Source organism: Rhyacophila brunnea, unplaced genomic scaffold (assembly GCF_057557595.1).
Source record: "Rhyacophila brunnea isolate RB1 unplaced genomic scaffold, BYU_Rbru_1.0 scaffold_4, whole genome shotgun sequence".
NCBI classification, from domain to species: Eukaryota; Metazoa; Arthropoda; class Insecta; order Trichoptera; family Rhyacophilidae; genus Rhyacophila; species Rhyacophila brunnea.
Genome location: NW_028233068.1, coordinates 3765213 through 3789325, shown reverse-complemented (window position 1 = coordinate 3789325; position 24113 = coordinate 3765213). Strand labels below are relative to the sequence as shown.

Below are 24113 nucleotides of genomic sequence, written 5' to 3'. Positions count from 1 at the left end.
TTCTGGAAATCCCGGAACTCGATAATTCAAAATATCATCATTTCGGGAAATCCCGAATCTCGAGATTGAGATTTTCTCGGGAAATACCCAACTCTAAATATACATACCTATTGTATTTTTCAATTTCAGCTCTAGGAATGTATTAATCTTCGGCTGTTACTACTATAATATATGAACACAGGTTCAGTACACTTGACTCCCATATTGGAGTGTATAATATATTATTATGACCTGTCTAAAGCGAAAAAGGGAATGAATTTATAGCTACGCTTTTGTTGAATTGAATGAATGAATTTTATTTTGCACCAATGCAATAAATAGCCTTCATAAGAAAACTTTTTTAATTCGCGAAAACTAAATTTAAATTGTCAGTCTTAATTCTTTCTACTTTCGCTTCCTTTATAATAATGAACTTTGCTGCATTTTTTTCTACTCCATCTCAAAATCAAGCTTTTCTACAAATAATTTATTAATCCTTTATTTTTTTCTCTTTTCCGTTTTTCTTTAGATTAATGAATAATTATTTCAAATGTGATGTTCACATTGTACGCAATATTGCTTCTTAAAAAATCCGTCAAGTACCTTAAGACCATAGTATTAATTATTTATATTGTCACTAACTTTATATTGACTTCACTAGTTCAACTGTAAATCAAATAAAAAATACATACGTGTTATTCCAAAAATTCACCCACAGATCATTCGTTAAAGGTTTAATTACATTGGCAGACGCGCAGATCCAACCAGATCCAATGATCTACGCCCACCATAGTGACCAACGTCCCTACACTAGAACCAATTACACGCAACGATTCGATCGCGTTGGTCCTAGCTTTTTATTGGTTTAAAAAAAACATTGAGTTGCTATTATTAAAAATATAGGTTGACCGATAACTATTTCTTCGTTAGAGTAGTGGCTACACTAAACAGTTTTCCCTTGCAATTGTACGTCAAATCACAGCTGTCGAACCTAACCTCGCAAGCGGGTGGTAGCTTCTGATATTTTCGCACGTTCTCGGCTATCTTCGCTTGAATCTTCGTGAATCGTGGCAGACGGAAATAGGATTGGTTCCAATTTGTTCACGATCGTTCACGATCCCGGAAAATCATAGATAATAGATTTTGGAAATCGTGGCAGACAATCGGGCCAGACGCAATCTGCCAATGTAATTTGAGCATAACTCTCAATGTAGGTACCTAAATGCTTGAAATATTTACATTTCTGGTCAATCTTTTACTCATTAAATATATTGAAATATTTTGCTTTAAAGTGTTAAATTTGTGCATTAAATGTTCGAAATATCTCCTACTTCTCCAAAGCTATGACTTTACTAATATAAGCATTAAAATTACTCCCGATTATGTTAAATCTATGCTGCCGATATTATATAGGTATTAATTTTTTCAGATATGTATTGATTTTAACGGTAGGTACCTACCTATACAATTTGTTTTATTATTTTATAGTCTTTCCATATACCTACATAGTAAAATTTATGTAAATAAACAACGATAATTGAATCCAATGTTGCATAATATGACGTAATGTAATATAACATTGCTCGGTGTGGACATGGCTCAATTTAGGAAAATTAAAGTACTCGAACTCTGCGGCGGTGTTGAAGTATAAAAAAAAGTTTTCCACCGGGCACCCGTCAAATTAGCCGACTGTCAACACCAGATTTGAAGATAGCGCCCTGTCCCGTCTCTCGGAGGGTGAAATCTTTTAATTGCCTTGCCATTAAAGCCAGGAAAACCCGCTTTAGGGATTTTTGAAGAACGAGATATTACTCGGATACCGCACAGCCCGTAAAGATTTTTGAAGAGATTCGAGAGGATGTAAAAATAGTTGTAAAGTTCTCCGAACGACGCAGTTAGCTTTCAGAGCATTTTCATTGCCGCTTATTAACGTGTTTACACGTAAATATTGCCAATAACATTCATAAAATTATGTAAATTTGGAATCACAGTCTCCTTTTATTATTTTGCTAATTTTGTCCTTAAATGTGTGCATCCTTGGTAACCTCTACGCCTTACTACGTATTTTAACACAATACAATATGAAAATATTTCATTATTTTAATTAACTTATGACGTAAACAACCACTTTTTAACCTTGCAGAATTCCGATCATAACTTTTCCTTATAATATTATGTTTATTGTAAGAAAGAGCTTTTGAAGTCAAACGTCCAACCCTTAGTCGTACCAGTTAAGCATTGTGTCTTGTTCCTATGTGTACTAAAAATGTTTGCGGTATTTTACATAAGCTCTTATTTTAAGTTATGATGTTTTGACGAGACCATTCATAGAATAGGACTCAAGCACTGTAATGGATGGTAACTAAGGCATTGACAGGTTATCCATGGGATTCTCTCTCACTAATTTCAAAGAATGTTCATTACGCCACAGTGTATGTGTGCGTATGCTTAATGGGTGTGGAAACGCAACGGGTTGTGAATGGATAATAGAATATCCTAGCCGAACCAATCAAAGGGATTTAGGTTTTTGTCTACATAATTATAATTATATGTATTTTATGTAAGTATCTAATAATAATTGCGAAGTAACATAGGTTCATAATATTATATATTGTTCTATTATCTAAAACTGATTCTTAATATTAATAATTAATTTTCGTTAAATATTTCTCTGTAAATCATTCCTAGTAGTGCTAACTGCTTGGCCATATTTTCTCATACAATTACTATTTTTTTTTCAGACCCTCCTGGAGCTCCATACATCGAAGGCTATACGGGAGGAGAAACAGTCCGCAGAGGTCAGACGGTAGAGTTGGTCTGCAGGAGTCGCGGTGGAAATCCACCTGCTCAGCTCGTGTGGTACAAGAACTCTGACCAGATACAGATGACTTACAGGTGAGATATTTTAATTTAACAATAATGATAAACCAATATTATTTTTTTTCTTAATGTACTTTGAAAGAAAGATTTTCTTTATTATTCATTTTTATCTGCCTTAAGCATTGACTTATACCAACTACTTTACCTTACACACTAAATGACATGAACATGACAATGTGCACCCTTATTGCAGTATAGGGAGAATTCATTTTCCAACCACCTACAAAAAGCAATGTACCTACTTATAATATTTGTAAGATTACACTCTGTCTACTGTCAATTATTTCTTACAAGAATATTCTACATCAAGATATCGGAACTGTGGTAATAATGCCATAATCAATAATAAAAAAACTGAGGGACTTTATTGACTATGTATTAAAAGGTTTTCCTATTTTTAATATGTGTTCGGAAAATACGTCGTTAGGTTGGTGATACATTTAATGCCATCCTCTAAAGTCTTAGATATTGTCGGATTTTGGAAATATGTGTGTGCATAATGACTCGTATGGTCATCACGAGAAATAGAATAATGAGGTGAATATTTTGTACTGACGTAATAATAAATATCATTATCAGCCTGAATCTATTCACTGCTGTATGAAGGCCTCTCCAAGCTGATTCCACTTCTCTCGGTCCTGTGCGTTGCGTTGCCACGTACTTCCGCATAATTTTATAATTTAATCGATCCAGCGGCCTCTAGGTCTACCTTGCGGACGTTTTGTACCTCTTGGGTACCACTGAATGACTAGATTTGTCCAAACGATTGTCCCTTCTTCGAGCTATGTGTCCAGCCCATTTCTTTTTACTTTACATTAACAAATACATACAACATTTACAAATTGTAAAAATTTCATACAAATCTCTATGGAGGAGTTGAGATCTATGAATTATTTTGAATATTTTCGTACAAAGCCACACTAACAGAAATTACGGGTAATTTATTCTGAACATGCCTTACTAAAACTAAGTCTCATTGTTAAGTAAGCAACCAGTTTCTAATTCCAACTTACAACACGCTACTTTTCAACACCAGATAACCAAAAGAAGTCTCAGCGCGCCTTTTTTAAATAAAATCTCTGGAAACTATTATCCTGCCTGATAGCGATCTCTTGCGAAGCTCGTTTTTTTAAAAACAATGTGCTTTTCGATGCTGTTAGCCGTAAAAACCGTGCGCCATATTCGTCTTAAACTTTTGGGAAAACTTTTTTGGGGAATTTAGCCTACTTCTTAATTATAAATTAATCCTACACTTTATGTAAGTACTGAATTAGTAAACGGGAAAGCAAGTTTGGTTTAATTTACAGTGTACGTTCTCTGGAGTGCGCCGTGGGCTATGTGCGTGCGGTGTAGTATTTTAAAACACGTCTGAAAGTATTTTTTTATTCGCTAAACATTTTTTTTTAAAATGGCAATTGTTACGCCATTTTTCGTTGAACGGAGTTTATATTTACGGCAATTTATTTTCAATAATTGTTTGGCTAAATAAACATTGTCCCGGATACATATTTTAACATCAGAATTTCGTAATTAGTATTTTTGATTCCGGGATCCTGCGATTAGTGAACAAATATTGTGAAAGCTTGTCCCATTTTTTGTTTATTCAGTGGGTACTAATTAAGTAGAATACAATATTCAAAATATAAAATATTTATCATTTAGACATATTTTTTATTATTTCATTATAATTGAATAATGAGGGGGTTTTATAGCTTTATAAAGAAATGTTGGCGATATCTATAAAAATAAATACATATGGTAGGTATTTTATGTTCTTTATGCAAGTATATTGAGTTCTTTCGGAAAATTTTAAATCGATCTTCATGGGAAAAATATGTATTATTACTTAACTATTTTTTTTTATTCAACGAATAATTCACAAGATTTAAGAATGTAACATTCTTATTATTGAACATACTTAGATAATTTTGAAAACACTGATGAGAAAATATATGATAACCAATAGAAAAAATCTTTTTGAAAAAAGCAAACCAATTTAGTAAGCGCTTCAGAGAGTATTAAAGCCATTAGTTAAATTGTGTCGTAATTAAGTATGACTCCTTTAGCATTGTGGTCAATGTTCGTGGGCGCGATAGCCGAGAGATGCAGGTTCGATTCCTTCGGTGTCTTATTTTTTTCAAAAAGATTTTTCCTCTTGGTTATAATATATTCTCTCAGAAGTGTTTTCAAAATTAAGTATGTTTTTGATTATTACGATGAATATGATAATTTTTATATACATTATTGTTGTTAATTATTTATAAAAATGACATTGTAATTATCATTTAATATTAACTGTTAACATCTGTAGGTTATATATCTTTAGAGTTCACGAAAACAAGTTTTTTTTTTTTACTAAAACAATATATAAAACGGCCAGGATTCCAGCATTTTCCATCCCAGGATGTCAGATTCTAGAAATCAAGACCAATCCTACGATTCGAGGTTATGGGATTACAAACCTAGGATTGCATTAGTTAATATAAAATACTTACGTCGGAGTTAATATTATTTATTTTATGTTGTTTTTAAAAATTTGGTGTCTTTGAAGTGGGAAATTATTGACAATTTATCTATGAATTCCACGCAAATTTAAATTTGGTATCGTCTGTGTATTTGTAATACATTTAGTCTACCGATTTATGAATAATTGGTTACATTCCCGATTCAACACTGAATAATTAAAAAAAAGTTTATTTCCAAAGATTTCGTAGAAAGCTTTCTTCTCGTCAATAGTCTTATTTTTAATTTTATGAACTCAATTTGCGGCAAAATTAACGTTAAAAGTATTAATCATATGGGTACATTATAATGACCAAAGTAAATCCTGCAAGATGTCGCTATTTCTCGTAAGATGTCGGCTATTGTTGGCCTGCTTCATTCAGTTGTATGAGAAAGCCGATTCCTAGCCCCTCTTTTTATTTAATATCTCTATGATAAATTCATAATAGTATTGAGCCCAAGTTATGTTAGCAAACAGTCAGTAATACATATCTCGCTGATTTTGTGATTCTGTAGCAGTGATATGTTATAATCGTAGATTTATTAGGCTTTTACGTAAAATAAAGCAGTTTTTATCAGAAGTTTTTAATAAAACATTCGGCGTTTTGAGTCATTAAAACATTCTGAATGCACTCACCCGTTCGGCGATACATTATATCTTTCTCTTGGCTCAATATTATATATATTTTATTTAAGTTATATCCACATAAAACGAATGGCCTCCCATTAAGCGTGCAGTAAATCTTGGAAAATCCCGAAAACGAATGATGCGGCCTCAGAAGGGAAAAAAGTTTTTCGTTTCTCCCTATCTGAGAGTTGCAAGCGGAAAAAATTTACACCACGTCGAGAGGCTTACGATTCCATGACTCATCATAATTGAAAACAAAAAAATAACCTCGTAGCATTATAGTCAACGACTTTTCATCTTCAATAATTTCATTATACTGGATATAGCTTGTTTTCCATTAACATCAATTTCTTTTATAAATAACTTTTATAAATACATAAGTATACATTACCATAAAAAGGTTCTATATTCAAAAATAAAAATGTTCAGGAGAGATGAAAAATACTTAGTGAAATAAATAACAACAATTTAATGTTTTATGTGTATATTTTGAAAGACAAGCATTTTCTTATCTTAAAAATAATATTTTAATTGAATAGAGGATAGAGCAAATAATAAAAACATAAAAAAATCAAAGTAAAAGTATCAATATTAATACTATCGACCGATGGTACTTGATGGACTTTTAATTTAAATCCTTAAGAATTATTTAAAAGTTCCTATCAAATTGTACCTGCATCGCATGTAGACCCTTCTTCCACGTTAGCCAACCGTTTTGATAAGAAGCGTGGCAATATTATGTAATTTAAATTCGCCACGCTGTGTATATACTGTTATTGTATATATATATATATATATATATATATATATATACTGCCCTTTAAATACAATAAAATCACTTTTGTCACCAATGTATTATATAGACCCTTTTTATAGGGACGCCTTCAATTATTAATTGATAGTGTTATATACTATAAATGCAGAGTTTCTAACGCAGTATAGTCTATTATTCGACCCTTATCCAAATCTCATTTCATAACCATCTAAAATGAACAAAATTTTTATTTGACACTAACTTTATTATGGTTACTATTCTAAACATTTGTATAAATTATTTATTCTGTTTATATTCTGTGTATTTATATTCTGTTATAACTAATCGACAGCGGGACATCTGTTCCTGCGCATCTATTCTATACACAAGACTACTATCGGCAGCTATTGAGGGTAGTTTTGTGTCGAAGTATTAGCACAAGTAAGTTGTAATTGTTACAAAAAGTGCTATGTTTTAACAGCACCTCACTTGGGTGTGCTAAATTTTAGTGCGATATAGACAGTTTTGACTGTTTAGACGGCTATCTTATTGTAACAATTATAATGCTTCGATACAAACATATGGAAAACTACCCTCGATAACTGCGGATAGCTGTCTTGTGAATAGAATAGATGCGCTGGTTGGAAATGGCAATAGAGGTGTATTATACATAAATTTACTTTACAGCATAAATTAAAATTTAACATCATTATATGTGGATCCATCAATTTTGTTTCGTATCTTGATGAAGACGTTATTTTAACGAATTGATATCCATGTATTTTTTTTGACTATGTACGATCTCAGATCATATTATGGGCTTCCATAGAGAGAATTTTTTTATTAACATATTTTTTCTTTGTACGATAAAAAATAGATTTTAACCACTTGTTCAACCTATTAGATCCATACTCTAACTTGAAATGCACTAAATAACAAAATGTGTATTTTCCAAAACCATGATTCGAACCCGGGACCACCGACATTATAATCCGACGCGTTAGCCGCTCGGCCATCGTAGCCGTCAATATGTTAGACACTTTCTTTTAATACCTTAATACCTGCTTGTCTTTTTTGCGCCTATTTAAATTTGATAATTAATATATTATATACACTCGTACGCTAAAATTGTGTTAAGACGTTATAGTTACTTTTATTATTTGCGGTTGATAATATACAAAATGACATACGAATAATAATAAATATATTTAACTAATAAAAAAAGGATTAATTTTTAAATTTTTGACAATAATCAGATTTCTAAAAGAAAAGTCTACCATATACTGACAATAGGTATATGGATGATTTTTACTCATAAACAAACAATCAATAATTATAACACACAATAACGAGTACGTTAAAAACAATGCCCTTTTCTTGTATAATTTTTGTTGGGTAATTTTCTTTTCATGCGTGTAGCCAGTTTTAGACCCAATTGGTAATATCGACCCAACGACCAGCCCTGTTTACAGCGGAACCCAATATGCACTATGTCAAAAGATAATAGGTAATCCGAAACATAATCTACATTATAATAATTTTCGGACGACATTATTTATCACTCTGTATATCTGCATCCCCTCGTAAAGCGTCTTAAAATTGCTTTAAAATTCATACACAAAACATCGCGTTTCGCATTTTTCTGGCGTGGCACAAAAGTTCGGTCGTAAAATAAAAAAATAAACTTGAGCCATATAATGTAAGCTCGTAAACTATGTATTCGCCGAAAGTTTTAGTTCGGAGCCGTAAAAGTTTAAAAAGTCTCTACTAAATCTACGTTTATAATATTTAAATTCATCACAGTTTTTAGTTTGATATATTTACGTTGTTTTTACGCACATTTTGTGTTACTTGTCTTGTTTTTTTTCCCCTTCAAATTGCGTATACCATATCAATAAAAGTGTTGACCTTTTTACGTGGATTTTTTAAATCCATGTTATGTCTTGCCTTTGAATACAATATTTGCAAATATTTTTAATATAAATAATCTTATAACGGATAACTATAAATCAGAAAATATTTTTCTTCATAATAACCAATTAGATAGTAGGCACACTTTAACCAGAGCTCGGAGCAGGAGCACGAGCAGTGGAGCAATGGGGAATTACCCGGAGCACCGAAAATTTGTAGTGCTCCACTGCTCCAGATGTTTTTGTTATTATTAAATTTTCGTCCTAAAATCCAATAAACTATAATTGACACTTTTCAACACTGAAATTATTTGAAATACGGCAACACTGTCGAGAGATAAATAACCTCACTTTTTGACACAAGAGGCAGATAATGAAAGACGATTCGCTGTCAACTTTGCTGAATTTTGTTTAACAATGAAAAGGACGAATAATAAACATTATTTCAAAACTACTTATTTTTTCAATTTAACATTTGTATACATATAATACCTATTAAAACTTTTCACCCGGAGCGGAGCAGACCGTGGACCGGAGCTGGAGCAAGTATTAGGTCCCGAAGCGGAGCTGGAGCAAAGCAACTCAAAAAAGGGTCCACTCCAACCCTCTGCTTATTAACTCACGTCGAAATCGTACTCGGGCAATTTTATTATTATTAAAAAAAAAACTTTTTATAAGACAGGTTCATTAAAAAATATATCACCTGCTCACTGCGTGAGTGAGTCAAATAAATAAATAACAACAGTGTTTTCTTATCACTCATCCCTGAATAATGCAGCACCCCTGCATACGTAACAGCTGGTCTTACCAGTGTAATATTGTGTACAAAATGAAACTGAGTCAAAATTTAGTGTATTGGGGAATAGCCTATCGTAATTCTATTTATTAATCTGTTCTATGGTATCAACTGACTCTTGGTAGAAAAACATTATATTTAAATTTATCAATTAACATTATCCTATTTAAGCCGACGAAAGCGATCCTGATTATTATTACACTTTGTGGAATACGTAATATAATATATTGTGTTTCATTTGTGTGTGTGATGTCAAGTAGAAAACAAAATAATATTATTATGTCTTTGATATTTTTCTAATATTGTGTATTATTTTATGTTGGACGCCCACGATGGCCAAGTGGCTTAAGCGTCGGCTTGTTGTGTCGTGGGTCCCAGGTTCGAATCATGGGTCTGGAAAATACACATTTGTTTTTTAATTTGTGTTTGGAGTCAGAGTATGGCAGGCGAGCATTCTCTGGGAGTGTCCCCATATGTCGATTGAAAGGGAAGAGCTTCTCAAGTCGGTTCGACCCAGTTGGACTGGTCGGACATTGCAACTTGGTATCTACGAGGGAAATTTTCGGCGAGCGAGAAGGTATTTTCTGATCGAGAATTGACCGTTATACATTATATCGAAGTAGGAATCACGCACACTCTAGTGCACGCCAACCAAGGTCTTGGGAAGATGCTCCTGTGACACTTTTGGCACAAATTTGAAGAGCGCCTCACGCTCGTTACGCCACCGTATACGCCTACATAACAGGTGTGGAGACGCGGGTGGTGGAGGGAAGAGGGAAAATCAAGTTAGGGTATGGACCTAACAGGTTTAGGAAGTGGCTAACATCCATTTCTCGTATAAACAAAATCTGTTAATACGACCTCCACCATTTGGAGACCCATATGATCCTCTTAGAATCTAACATCGTGAAGTAGTAGTAAGTAGTAGTTTAAAGGTTCGCTCACAAGCAGGTTATAATTGTTTCCTATATATATATATACGTAGATTACGGATGAAGTTAGGATAAGGTTTGTAGAAATATACAATAATTGATACTTGATCATTTTATGTAAGTAAATAATTATATTGTTCACTGTGAAGACTGCTGAATTAAAATTCTGAAATACTTTAACATATTATTATATAACATCCGTATCCACGCTACGCTTACATTTTATGGAAATATTTTATATTCGACATATTTTCATTAATTTTATATTGAATTACCGATACCTTTGTTCTGTTTTACTGGAAATACCAACATGTGTATATTGTATATTAAAATATGTTAACATAATGTTCTATAATATCTACTGTAAAAAAACATCAAATAAATAATTTCTCCGCTAATTAAATTCACTCAGTCAATAATCGACAAAACAATTCCAAAATTAGCGCATTAAAAAGGCTCGAAGAGATATTTGTGCCAAAATGTTAACTACCTACTGCATATTTCTGACAATACACTCCCATACATTTCCCCGTATCCTGTTAATTGTCGAACAATAGACTTAAGGCTTTGCGCCATAAGGTGTATTTTCATTGATCATTTTGCAGTGCCAACTGTTCCTTTGAGGGGACTGTCGCTTGGCGCCGTCTGGAATGCGACGCTTATTAATTTTCACTCGATTTAAATCGAATGTCATTTGATTTTCGCTATTCCTAGTACGTTCGATTACTGTGTGCACTATTCGAGGCCTAATTTAAATTATTCACTATTAAATAATTTATCACTAATTTTAAATGTACAAGATTGATCGGGAAGTAATTGTGTATATTGTACTTTCATTTATCGACCAAGCTAAAAAAATGAATTATTAATGGCAACTGCTCGCAAACCCTTTTGATTAAATCACATTTAAATAGTACAGCTAAAAATATGAAACTATGTTACTTATCCATAAACGTATTAGACACTATTAATTAGCCACTATTGCACCAATTCCATAATTATATATTTATGAGTAACAAACTACATTCCACTATACTTTTTATTCGATATATGTTCTTTAATTGACTCTATAATCCGATGTGAATCTTAACTCATTCGAGTAGATCCATGCTCTGGGATCAAACACACATTGAAAAAAATAACATGTGAATTTGCCAGATCCGTTATTCGAACCTGAAGCCTAGTACCCACGCACGTTCTTGCTCGACGGTTTTGCTCGATCGAGCATGTTGACTTGAAAGCATGCTCATCGTTGCGTCCACACAGTCGAGCAACTCGACACAAGACGCTGTGAGGACACCGTCACACCGCCACGACTTCGACCACGAGTGAGAGCGAGGCCACACGAGCCTTGCCGGTGCTTCCTCACTCCCTCACTCAAATTGCATCGAACAAGAATTACGGACCTTCAATCTTTTTCGGATAGCGAAATTTGTTCGATGTCGAACAAAAAACCATCGAGCCAGATGGTACACACGTTGAAACATGTTGGGATGAGCGTAAAACCATCGAGTAAGAATGTGCGTGTGTACTTACTATGGACGCATTATTTGACCAGCCGAGACGATACCACTCGTCCAACATTTAATATTTTTAGTTATTTTTAAAATATGTATATATATTTAAGTACTTAAAATAAGTAAATAAATTTGCGAGAATCATTAAATTTCATTGACATTGACATATTTTGATATTTACTTTAGAAGTCAGTTTATGTATGCTATTAATTTTTATTATTATTATAATACACAGTTAATATTTTACTATCAAAATATCAATAGTGTCTACACGTTATTAATTTTTTGATACCTGAACGGATTCATAATAAGATCGTCAATGGCCACAGTTTATTGAATATTTTTACTACTTCACAACTTTTATATAACGCATACGTGACTTTATTTGAATGCGACCACATTAAGCCCCACGAGACGAATAAAAAAGTTATAACTCTTGACATTGATTTTTATACCTTTTATAATGACTTATGGGGCGCTTACCTTTGCTAGCCTACTCACTTTATTGTTTACTGAGAATACAAAAAAAAATATTTTCAAAAATGAAAGTGGCTTCATGCATTAAACATTTTTTTTTACAGAAATATCACTCTTATGTGACAGCAAACACCCTTTGTACAGAGATGGAAATGGATGTTATATATAATATTTTTGAACTTATAATAAATTAATCCACAAAAAAATATTATGTAATCTATTATTTCGTATAAAAATATTCTCTATATATCAAATAAATTATATAAGTAAGTACTTATATATTTTTTAAATTAATAATTAGGTGTCGGCGAAACAAATTGTCCACTCTAATCGAATGTTGCACAAAAATGCGATCGGTTTACCGCCTGAATATTTGATCGCGGCATTATTCCCGAAACTCCTCGATTTAAAGCGAACCAAAAGCGAGCAATTAGGACCCATTCTCATCGCGGGTCGAACTTTAATGGCTTCGGCGGGATCACTTGGACTGTGAGCTCACTTGAGACGAAAAATTAACGCATAATTGCTGAGCTCTTTCTCTCCTCGAAAGTTCTTAATTGGAATTTTTCGGCTGGCAACTTTTGGCGCGTAGAACAATTATTTTGTTTTACTTTAGGAGCTTTTCAAAAATGGAATATATTCGCAAAATGGCGGCGGTATCCATGGTGCTAAATTTCCGAGGTGTCCATAATTTTGTTTTGATTCTGAGAAAACGAACAACCTTCCTAATATACCCTACTAATTATTTCATCCACTGCTCATTTTTTTTTATTTGCAATTTATATATTTTATTTTACTCCATATTGTTTATTGTTTGTTACATACATCGTAATGTCACATACATACATATATTGCTGTAACAGGGAACACATTGAATGTTTTGATTAAAATTATAATTGTATACTTGGTTACATTTTTTTCGTTTAAGTCGGTTTATTAGCCGTCAATCGGACCGATTGGCCGTGTCGTAGCAAATATAAATAAAGAATGATTATTAATTAACTATTTATTTTATTCAACGAACAATTCACAAGATTTTAAGAATGTACCATTCTAATTATTGAACATACATAATTTTGAAAACATTTATCAGAAAATATAGCAAATAGAAAAAATCTTTTTTGAACACCGATTTTACAAAACCGATCGCCTACCGTAACTCGCTTATGAGCAGGTATTAAAAAGGCCAATAATTAAAATTTGTCGCAATTAAGCATGGCTGTCGTAGTATAGTAATAATTCACAGGGTGCGATACCCAATAGACGCAGGTTCGATACCTGCCGGGTGTCTTACTTTTTTCAAAAAAAAAATCTATTGGCTATATTTTCTCATGAATATTTTCAAAATTATGTATGTTCAAAGAAAGATTAGATAATATATTTTCTTTACGACATACTTTTATTTATTACTAGCTGACCCGGCAAACGTTGTTCTGCCATATAAATTATTTCTAATGAATATTTTGGTTGTTAAATAAAAAATAACGAATGTATCGTAAGTGTGCGGTAATAGGATATATGACAGAAAGAGGAATAGAGCGCTGTAGACGATGACCGCCGATAAAAACAAAAAACATCAACCATTCATTATCTCAATTCAAAATGAGTAATGATGTTCATAATGAATGAATTACCTGTGACAGGATCTCGTTGTTTGATGTTTATGCAATATCCGTCTTGTCCCTTCCAGAAAATTTGCGGATATTGGAGAGCGTCGTATGAACGGTGTGTGTCAGCGATAAACTCCAGATTATTGTTTCTTCTTCGAATCACGATTCCAGCAATTTCGTCAACAACAGGCGCATTGAATCGAAGCACGTGCTCTCCAGCTGGTGTTTTATCAGGATTGATGACAATAGCGTGATTGTCACTTTGCAATTCGTGCATGTGTGTTTTGAAGAATTTCAATAATTCATTGTGCTCATTCAACAGGGCGCCCAGTTCGCCGACGATGCGCCTGGCATTAGGCGAATTGAGGCTATTGTAGCCGCAACATGCATCCACATGATTGATGTCCTCACCGCTCATAAAGTAGATTTGTAAAAAATTATGTGGTTCGTTTGGCATTGGCAGCAATGAGCCTACTTTGTGGTATACTTGGCCTTTGATTTTGAACGTAGAATGGAATTGTTGACCATTTGCCGCAGTATTGTGAACTATTTCTGTTGCTCCGAACGAAGTCATTTGGAAGTATGAATTGAATGTGCGAATGGACTTCAGGAACAGGTTTGAATCTGGAACCGTGCCGATGAGCAAGCCGTTCAATGGTTCTGGTGGTATCTCAATTTCTGGTAGTTTCACTTTTCCTGATGCGCAACACATCCCGGCTGACTCATGTTTGAATTTGAGCGCATGACAATGAGGACATTCTTTGTCCATAGCACCAATCAGTACTTTCGGATGAGCGGAATATTCAATATCTGGCTCGTGCTCGAATGCCAGACGAAGGAACGAAGCGGATGTAAATGTTCGATGTACTTGTTGGCGTTGTCGGTCATTTGCTCTGCGTGTGTTAACTACGAACCGGCGCGCTTGGCTCCGTTCCAATTGTCGTTGTTGATTTCGTTCAGCTCGTGCCTCTTGTGATTGGGATGCACGCAATTGCGACATGCTTACACGCACGTTTTTGTTATCTTGTTGGATTTGTTCGTCTGTTCTTTCTGCTCTACTATTTTGCATGTTTGTTGCTTTATTCGTTCGACGGCCCAAATGGCCCCCCTTGCGTCTTGATGGCATTGTGCACTGTAATACACGCACATAAAAATAGATAAATTAAAATAAATCGTACAAAATTTTGCACGCACTGCGTTGTGATATGCCGAATGAAATGTCAAAATGACGCGACGCTTCTCTTGAATTCTTCTCGGACGTAGCGCTATCTGTCATTCAACAACATAAATAATTTCGTTCTGTTTGAAATACGAACGACGGTTAAATTTGTTCATACAAAAATAATAAAATCGCGATTAAAAAATGGGAGGGTGGGGGTAGGAGGGTGAAAATTTGGGGTTATAGGTATTTTTTGATGCAAAATAATAAAAAAAATACAAAAAGAAATTTTCAAAAAAATAAAAGAAAAAATTTTCTGGATAGAGATACCCTAATCACCTAGCGGTATGAAATATACTTGTTGACCTATTCTCATACCTAACAAAGATACATAAAAAAATTCATAAAAATCGATCGAGCCATTTCGGAGGAGTTCGACCACAAACATCGTGACACGAGATTTATATATATATAGAGATTTAGCTATTTGCAGCATATTTTCAGCCACATTGTGAACTCCATTCTAGACCAAAGCCAACGTCGAAAATGAATTATTCTTGTGAGTTGGAATTCACTCGGCTCTTTTTTCCAACACGTATTTAGGATTTCAAAATTTTTTCAATACATCTAAAAGTAGTCTAATAAAAACATAATTTGTTATTGTTCCAAACAGGATTGAAGCAGTATCACCCTATTTGAATCTAAATGGTGGGATTAATAGGAGGCGTTTGTTTTTTAATTATCATTAGGTAGCAGCAAGGAACCCAGATTAGTGATGTATAGCGATGGTAATAATATTCTTGAAGAGAAAATCTCGGAAAACTCGCTCGACGGTAAAATGAAACAAGTAGAGAGTGCTTAGTGTGAAAAACGTCGGAAAATTAGCGAAATATGACACATTTCGAAAAGACACACTTAACGACGTGGGCGTCTATGGTTTCCGCGGAATATTTGAATTTTCCCTTACGCAGGTGTAGTTAGTCATATTTAGAATCAGGGGGTAACTACTAACTACGTTATTCTTTCAAAGACAAAATATAATAGCTACCTATAGGATTGTATTGAATAAGGCTCGAGGAATACGATTAAGTAAAATATTTATAACAGCAAAACTAGTCGCGAAGTTTTAGACAAGAATTATTATTTTTATCCTTATTTCTTATTATAGTGGAAATGTATAACCCCACACTTTTATTATTATTTTTTAGTTTTCGAATCGTCAAACATATTTTATATAATAATTATAAACGTAAATATTTACTCATATAACTGTTTAGCTTAGACCAGCGATTTCCAAACTGGGACGCGGAGTGTTGCGAAGGGAGGCGCGAGAAGTTTCACACAATTAATCTAGCCATAGGTTTGCAGTTTGCAAATGCTTATTTTATAAAACGGCCGCTAGATATAAACTACATAAAACAGTCCTATAAAAGGTTGGGTACAGTTCGGTTATGAGGAATACAGCGGCAAACACATTTTGAAAATACCCGATATACTGAATTATTTGTTATACTCATTGTTATAATTATTGTGTTACTCATAACCGAACTATACCTACCAAAGGTTGTTTTCAAACCTGTCTGAAAATATGGAGACTAATTTTATAATACCTCACTTCTATAGTAGGTATATTGTGAAGCGCGCTGGCTATCTTGTGAAAAAAATGATGTAAAAGGGTTGAATCATAATGTTGAAATTTGAGGTAATTTTGTTTACGAACGATAATTTTGTTGTTAAACTTGTCCATTTGGATGAAATTTAATAAGACAGAATGAAGGCATTCATGAAATATTGGAGCTTTGGAAATCAAAATTACTAAAAAAATAAGTTCGCCATGTTTCACTTTTAAATGATTTGTGCGCCAGATACATTGAAGCAAACAAAAATCTATTTACTGAGTTCTTGGTTAGTTTGCTAATGCACTTTTCACGTTATTTTATGAATAGTAAAAAAAGTCTTTGTTTCGCTGTTTTGTTTCGAGCCTGTTAAATAATTTAAATATGTGGCTATCCTTTGCAATTTTATGTGATACCTATATGATAATTGATAAACTCAAATGATATTTTATGATATATGATGATATTTAAAAAGGTGTATTATTTAATGAAATAAAGGGGTAGGAGGCGCCAAGATTAGATTTTTTTTAAAGTGAGGCGTAGTAACATAAAGTTTGGAAACCACTGGTTAAGATTGTGTAGAGCAGACCTGGGTAAACTATGGCCCGCGAGTTTTAATCATATTTCTGAAAAAAAAGTTCTTTTACATTTTAACGCCTTTTTAAAATAAATTTTGAATATACATGAATTGCACCGTCTAGAAGAAATCTGCAAATCTTGAAGATTCCGCTCGAAAAATGTTGATTATTTATTATTATTAAGTACATAAATTATGTGAACGAACATTTTCAATTATGAATATCAATAAAAACTCTCTATGATCAAACATCGCCGATGAACATTTGCAAGCAGTTTTAAGAATCTCAACTACAAAATTAACACCTGAAATTTATTTTAAATGTTGAAAAATGTAAAACAGTTTCATTCTTCTCCTTAAATTTATTGTCAGCTATTATATACGAGGGTGGGTCAATAATTCCTTAGAAAAAAGCATTAAAACAGTTTTTATTTTTGTATTTTTTTTTTATTTCTCAACATAATCTTCTTGGAGCTCAATACACTTGGTAAGACGTTTCTCAATTTTTTTTAAACCGTCAGAAAAATAAGTTTTCGGAAGGTCCTCAAAATAAGCATTTGTCCGATCGATGACTTCTTCATTTGAAAAAAAACGTTGTCCACTTAGCCATTTTTTTAAGTTTGGGAAAAGGAAAAAGTCACTGGGGGCTAAATCTGGCGAATACGGTGGGTGGTCGACCAATTCGAACTTATATTCTTCAATTTTAGCCATTTATCGTAAACATGTGTGAACACGGGCATTGTCCTGATGAAAGAAGATTTTTTTCCTGTTTAAATGAGGCCGTTTTTCTTCAATTTTATTTTTTAGCTGGTCCAATAAAGATGCATAATAATCCCCTGTTATTGTTTTTCCTTTTTCCAAATAGTCAACGAAAATAATTTCACGTGCATCCCAAAATACAGTAGCCATAACCTTACCAGCTGATTTTACGGTTTTCGCCTTCTTTGGTCATGGTTTGCCTTCGCAATCCACTGCTTTGACTGTTCTTTCGTCTCGGGAGTATAGTGGTGTATCCATGTTTCATCTACAGTCACAAAGCGACGAAAAAATTACATTATTATTATTATTAAAAATTACATTAATACAGTACTAGTCGCGCCACCTGTCGGCTTTTCTAAGGACTTATTGACCCACCCTCGTAGCAAATCATTTATGTTTTATGTTTAAATTCCTTTTTCATTTTGTATGTCTAAAACGTCTATATTCTTAATGTGGCCCTTCATCCAAAGAGTTTTCCCAGGCCTGGTGTTGAGTGTTTAACTATCAAATATTTCATTTAGGTATTAATTATTAATGTAGATACAATAATATATACTTAAGTACGTATTATTAAAATATTATACCAAATGACTGTTTCCATATACTTACTAAATGTAACTTTCATCTGTGGTGGCCGAGTGATAACGTGTTTCCTTGCGAAGTCACGAGTCCTGGGTTAGAATACCGAGTCTGGCAAAATCACATGTTGTTTTTCACTATTGTCGGACCTAGTGACTAAGTCCATTTTCTCAGGTTTCTCTACTTCAACTCAACTATTAGTCTATGAATTATTATAGAAATGAGATACAACCAGGAAACTCATAAAAAATGGGAATTGAAACCAGTGTGGGTAGGCAACCAATCTCGAGTGTGGAATAATACGAGATAAACTTAAACACGTGTCCAGAATACGTCATTCGTCGAATACTGGCAACTGTTCTCGGTTTATGCAATGATGCTCATTATTAAAATGTATATTGAAGGTTGCAACATACACTATTATACTGCGTGGTTCATTTTCGTAAGACACACATTTTTTTAATATAAATAACCATGCCCTTGCTTTTTGTTACAAGGTGGTTGGGAGGGTTAGTTGCATTAATGTGTAGTTAATTATATTCCTCCATTTATATATTTAATTTTCTTTATGACCAGAATTAAATATTTTATGTAGTGTTCTTGTGTTGCTTTATTGTTTATTATTTCGTAAGGTTTTTGGAGGTCAATTTCATGGTTATGGTGTCTACATATAGTTCTGAGAGTCCATCGCTCTCTTTATAGTATAGGGCAGTCGTTGATGACATGCCACACAGTTTGAGATGTGTAACCCGTCACTTGGACAACAGTCATCGTCGCTCAATCTAAGTCTTTAAGATAGGCTCCCACTGTTCCGTGGCCTGTTAGTATATGTGTGAGTTCGTGTGATATTTTTATGTTCCTGGCATGAGTGATGGCAGAGTTTATGTTTGGAATAAATTTCTGCGTTATTGATCCTGTGGCGGATGTTGTGTATCTGTGGTTCCATAGCTCTCAAACGTTCAAAATGTTATTTGAAGCGCCTAGTTTCAAAAGCCCCTAAAATGGTTTTTGAAAATTTTTGAGTTAGATAATATGTATTTGGATAGATATTTTTGTGGCCAAATGTGTGGCCAAAATGGCCAAAAATTGATTTTTAAAAAACGCCAAAAACCGTAAATACGTATGATCATAAATAATGACAAATTTCAAAACCCGCTAAAATGGTAGAGTGTGGTTTTCAAATACCTCTTAAATGGAAAGCCAAAGTACTCTTTAGAATATAACGAATTAACAATAAATATATGAAGTTCACAGATTTTTTCTCATTTTTTTCAAAACTACATGAAATAGTTTTTCTCATTTTTCTCAGAACTACTTAAAATCGTTTTAGGGGCTTTTGAAACTAGGCGCTTCATTTATTAATCTGTTCTGTGGATACAACTCTACTTGTATTAAATAATTCGGCAATAGTTATAATGAAGACATCAGCTGTCAATGACTATAAGTAGGTCATCAAAGTATTTTGATAGTGTGTGTACAATTTGTATACCTATTTATACATTCATATTATTAGCTATTTTGTAGGATATCGATATCATTGCTGTATTGTACCAATACCACCACACCTCAGTTTAAAGTGCTTCGCAGTGGGCGTTCGCTTGTGTAAGTGATACATGTATATTATTATTTGATGGTATTGATCCCGCTGAAAGGTTCCAAAAGAGTTTCGTGTGGGCCAAATAATACCACTGTGAGGTCGAGTTACTTTTAAGACTTGAAAAAGTCTGCCACGTCACTCGTCTATCGAAATGTCTCCCACAGAATATTGCGGGGATGTCAACCATTTCGAAAGGGGTGAATACCTTCATCACAATCTATGATAGGTTGTTACCATAAAATGACAAGAAAAAACGAAGATAAAAGACAGATAGAGTTTAATGGTCCATTTTGGGATTGATATTATACAAATTGTGAGATAATATTATATGATACAGTAGATTTTTCAGACAAACTGATAATATAAATAATTATTTCCCGTTAACCAACTGAGGCGTGTCTTCTTCCAAATATCGATATTTGTATATATAAATAGATTTGTATATTAAGGCTATACCTCAGATCTAAAAAGATCGTGGCTAGGCGATGCGCGGATTGCGGGTCGCGGGTGCAAATGACGCATGCCGAACGAAATATAATTAGTCATATAAATCCAACATGCGTCCATTTAATGTTCTGTTTATTGTTTTATTAGTAACAATAATAATAATATTCATTGACATGTTTTCTTTTTCAAGTAAATGGGTAACGTTTTTAGTCATCTTTACACGATTTAAGAATTAATACCCCCGTCGCCATCACGAAACATATTGACGTGTTCCCAGCTCTACGTTCTCTCTCCGAATGCCAGCGAGTCCAAAATTTTGTCGCGTCTATAGTTGAAAATTATTTGCCGTTTCACTGATGTATCGTCTTAACCGATATATTCGTTATTACAATAAATTAATATACTTATACAAAATAAAATAGAACATATCGGTTTTTGTAAGTCATTAAGTTTAGTGTTTAATCTTTTTTTTCATATGACAAGTTTTGGAAGTTCTATAAATTATACATAAAGTACTTACTTTTTTTTGCTCGAATTTCTATTGGTTCATCTAAATTAAGGAATTAGCATCCCAAATTTCATTGGTGAAACCTGCATAATATAACTGTGAGTAGGTATTATATAGGTGCTTACTCTTAGAACAATTTTGTGTATTAGTAAGTTAGTAATATGTGTTTATTTAAGACTAAATTTAATATATAGGCACACAAGATTTTAATTAAATCAAATTAGTAATGATATTTTTTTATTTATCATTACAAAGATGATAATATATCTAATATATAAAAAATAATATTTGTTTGTGTGTTTGTTTGTTTGTTTGTTCGTATTGAATGCACTGCCATACCGTTCATCTGATTGCGATAAAAATTTGTTAACTTATTGCTTGCACTTTCGTGAAGAGTATAGGCTATATCTTATATATAAAAATGAATGTCTGTCTGTCTGTATGCCTGTTTGTCTGTCTGTCTTTCTGTCTGTCCCGTATGCGTTCCTATACCATTCATCGGATTACGATGAAATTTTGGTTAGTGGTTGTATGTACACCCGCAAAGGTTTCTGAATTAGAAAAATCATCATCTTCTTCTTCTTCATCATTCTATTTTCTTTTATTCGTATGGTTCCTATACCATTCATCCGATTGCAACGAAACTTTCGTCAGTTATTGTACACACACCCGCAAAGGTTTCTAAATTAGAAAAACCATCTTTTTCTACTTCTTCTTCATTATATCTTCTTTTATTCGTATGGTTCCTGTACCATTCATCCAATTGCGATGAAACCTTCGTCAGTTGTTGTGGTAATGCCCGCAAAGGTTTCTCAATAAGTACAACTATCTTCTTCTTCTTCATCATTCTATCTTCTTATATTTGTATGGTCCCTATACCATTCATCCGATTGCGATGAAACTTTTGTTAGTGGTTGTGCCAACACCTGCAAAGGTTTCTGAATTAGTACAACCATCTTCTTCTTCTTCTTCATTATATCTTATGGTTCTTATACCATTCATCCGATTGCAATGAAACCTTCGTCAGTTGTTGTGGTAACATCCGCAAAGGTTTCTGAATAAGTACAACCATCTTCTTCTTCTTCTTCATTATATCTTATGGTTCCTATACTTTATACATTATTCTTTATACTTTATACATTATTCGTATGGTTCCTATACCATTCATCCGATTGCGATGAAACATTCGTCAGTTGTTGTGGTAACACCCGCAAAGGTTTCTGAATAAGTACAACCATCTCATTCTTCTTCTTCTTTTTCATCATTCTATCTTCTTTTATTTGTATGTTCCCTATACCATTCTTTCGATTGCGATGAAACTTTCGTTAGTGGTTGTGCCAACACCTGCAAAGATTTCTGAATTAGTACAACCATCTTCTTCTTCTTCTTCATTATATCTTCTTTTATTCGTATGGTTCCTACACTAATCATCCGATTGCGATGAAACCTTCGTCAGTTGTTGTGGTAACACCCGCAAAGGTTTCTGAATCATTACAACCATCTTCTTCTTTTATTTTATATTCTTTCATTCATCCGATTGCAATAAAACTTTCGTCAATAATTGTGCCAAAACCTGCAAAGGTTTCTGAATTAGAATAACCATCTCCTTCTTCTTCTATTCGCAATGAAACTTTGGTGAGTTGTCGTGCGCATGCCCACGAAGATTTCTGAATTAGAAAATCATCTACTTCTTCTATTCGTATGCGTTCCTATAACATTCAACTGATTGCGATGAAACTTTTGTGAGTTGTTGTGCGTACACCTGCAAAGGTTTCTAAATTAGTATTATATAAAATACAACGTTTATTGTTTGTTCGTTCCATGCAATTTTGATTTTTTTTACTACATATTAATAACGTTTGCATCATAGACTATAGATACATCTAGACACCACCCGTTGCATTGCTAAATGAAGCTGCGTGCCATGCGTTTGGTTTGTGAGCGAGCGAACGCATTCGTCTACAAATGTTCGAGACCATATACCATTTCGGTAGTGCTCGCCCAAAGTGCTCGCACTAGACGCTCAGAATTAAAATATAATTTTCTGTTTTTTTACGTTATATAGTATTTTTAAGCGGTCAAAATGCAACCAATTAGGTAAATATATCCATAATTTAAGTTATTTTAAAGAAACACTAGGTCACTGATATTAAAATAAATAAAAATATACAAATAAACTGTCACGAACATGTATCAACTTACCTATGAAACGTAATACCATATTCTTGCTTATCAGTACGGCTACCATATTTTAATACAACACACAGAACCATCTTTCCTACTTAATAAACAAAAAATATTTACCATTGACTTTATGTCTAACACAAAAAATAGCAATTTAGCAACACGAGCTACGATGCTACGTGAAGCGATTCTCCACGATTTGTTGCCGATACTTTTGGAAACTAACGAAAACATATTGATACCAGATGAAAGTCTCCCACAGGAGACTACCTCAAAAGGCGGACCGAACCATCAACTTTCCCAGAACACCACAGCCTACGTCCACTCTTCGTGGTTCTCGGCCGAGCGGAGCCCGCCTCGAAATCAAAAATCCAAATTCGTCAGAATCCCGCCAAAACAGACGCGGCCTACCGATAGCGCCGCCACCGGTCAATTTGTCGGTAAAAAAAGGAGGTTCGCGACCGAGAGCGGGATGACGCCGAATCTGACGGTTGAACACGCGCGAAAAGCTTCTTCTTCGATTGGCCGCCGAACAGCGAGCATCGTCTCTGCTCGCCTCGGACGCGAAGCCAAGAGATATCTCCCGCCAAAAAGGACCGCGTCGGCAGACTTCTCAAGCATCTCCAGGAACAAAGGACCACATCGGCAGCACGCCAAGCCGCAAGCCCCGACCCTATCTCCCATCGGACAGCGAGCATCGCC

At 33.8% G+C, this 24113-nt stretch overlaps 1 protein-coding gene across 1 annotated transcript in view; it reads left to right on the top strand.

Annotated features, from left to right (window-relative positions):
- The window catches only part of sns (nephrin adhesion molecule sticks and stones), a 268329-nt gene that overhangs the window by 198008 nt on the left and 46208 nt on the right, over nucleotides 1-24113 (top strand). The window contains exon 7 of the mRNA XM_085954519.1: nucleotides 2721-2874. Within this exon, the coding sequence (XP_085810645.1) occupies nucleotides 2721-2874 (154 nt within the window). The remainder of the gene's footprint in view (nucleotides 1-2720; nucleotides 2875-24113) is intronic.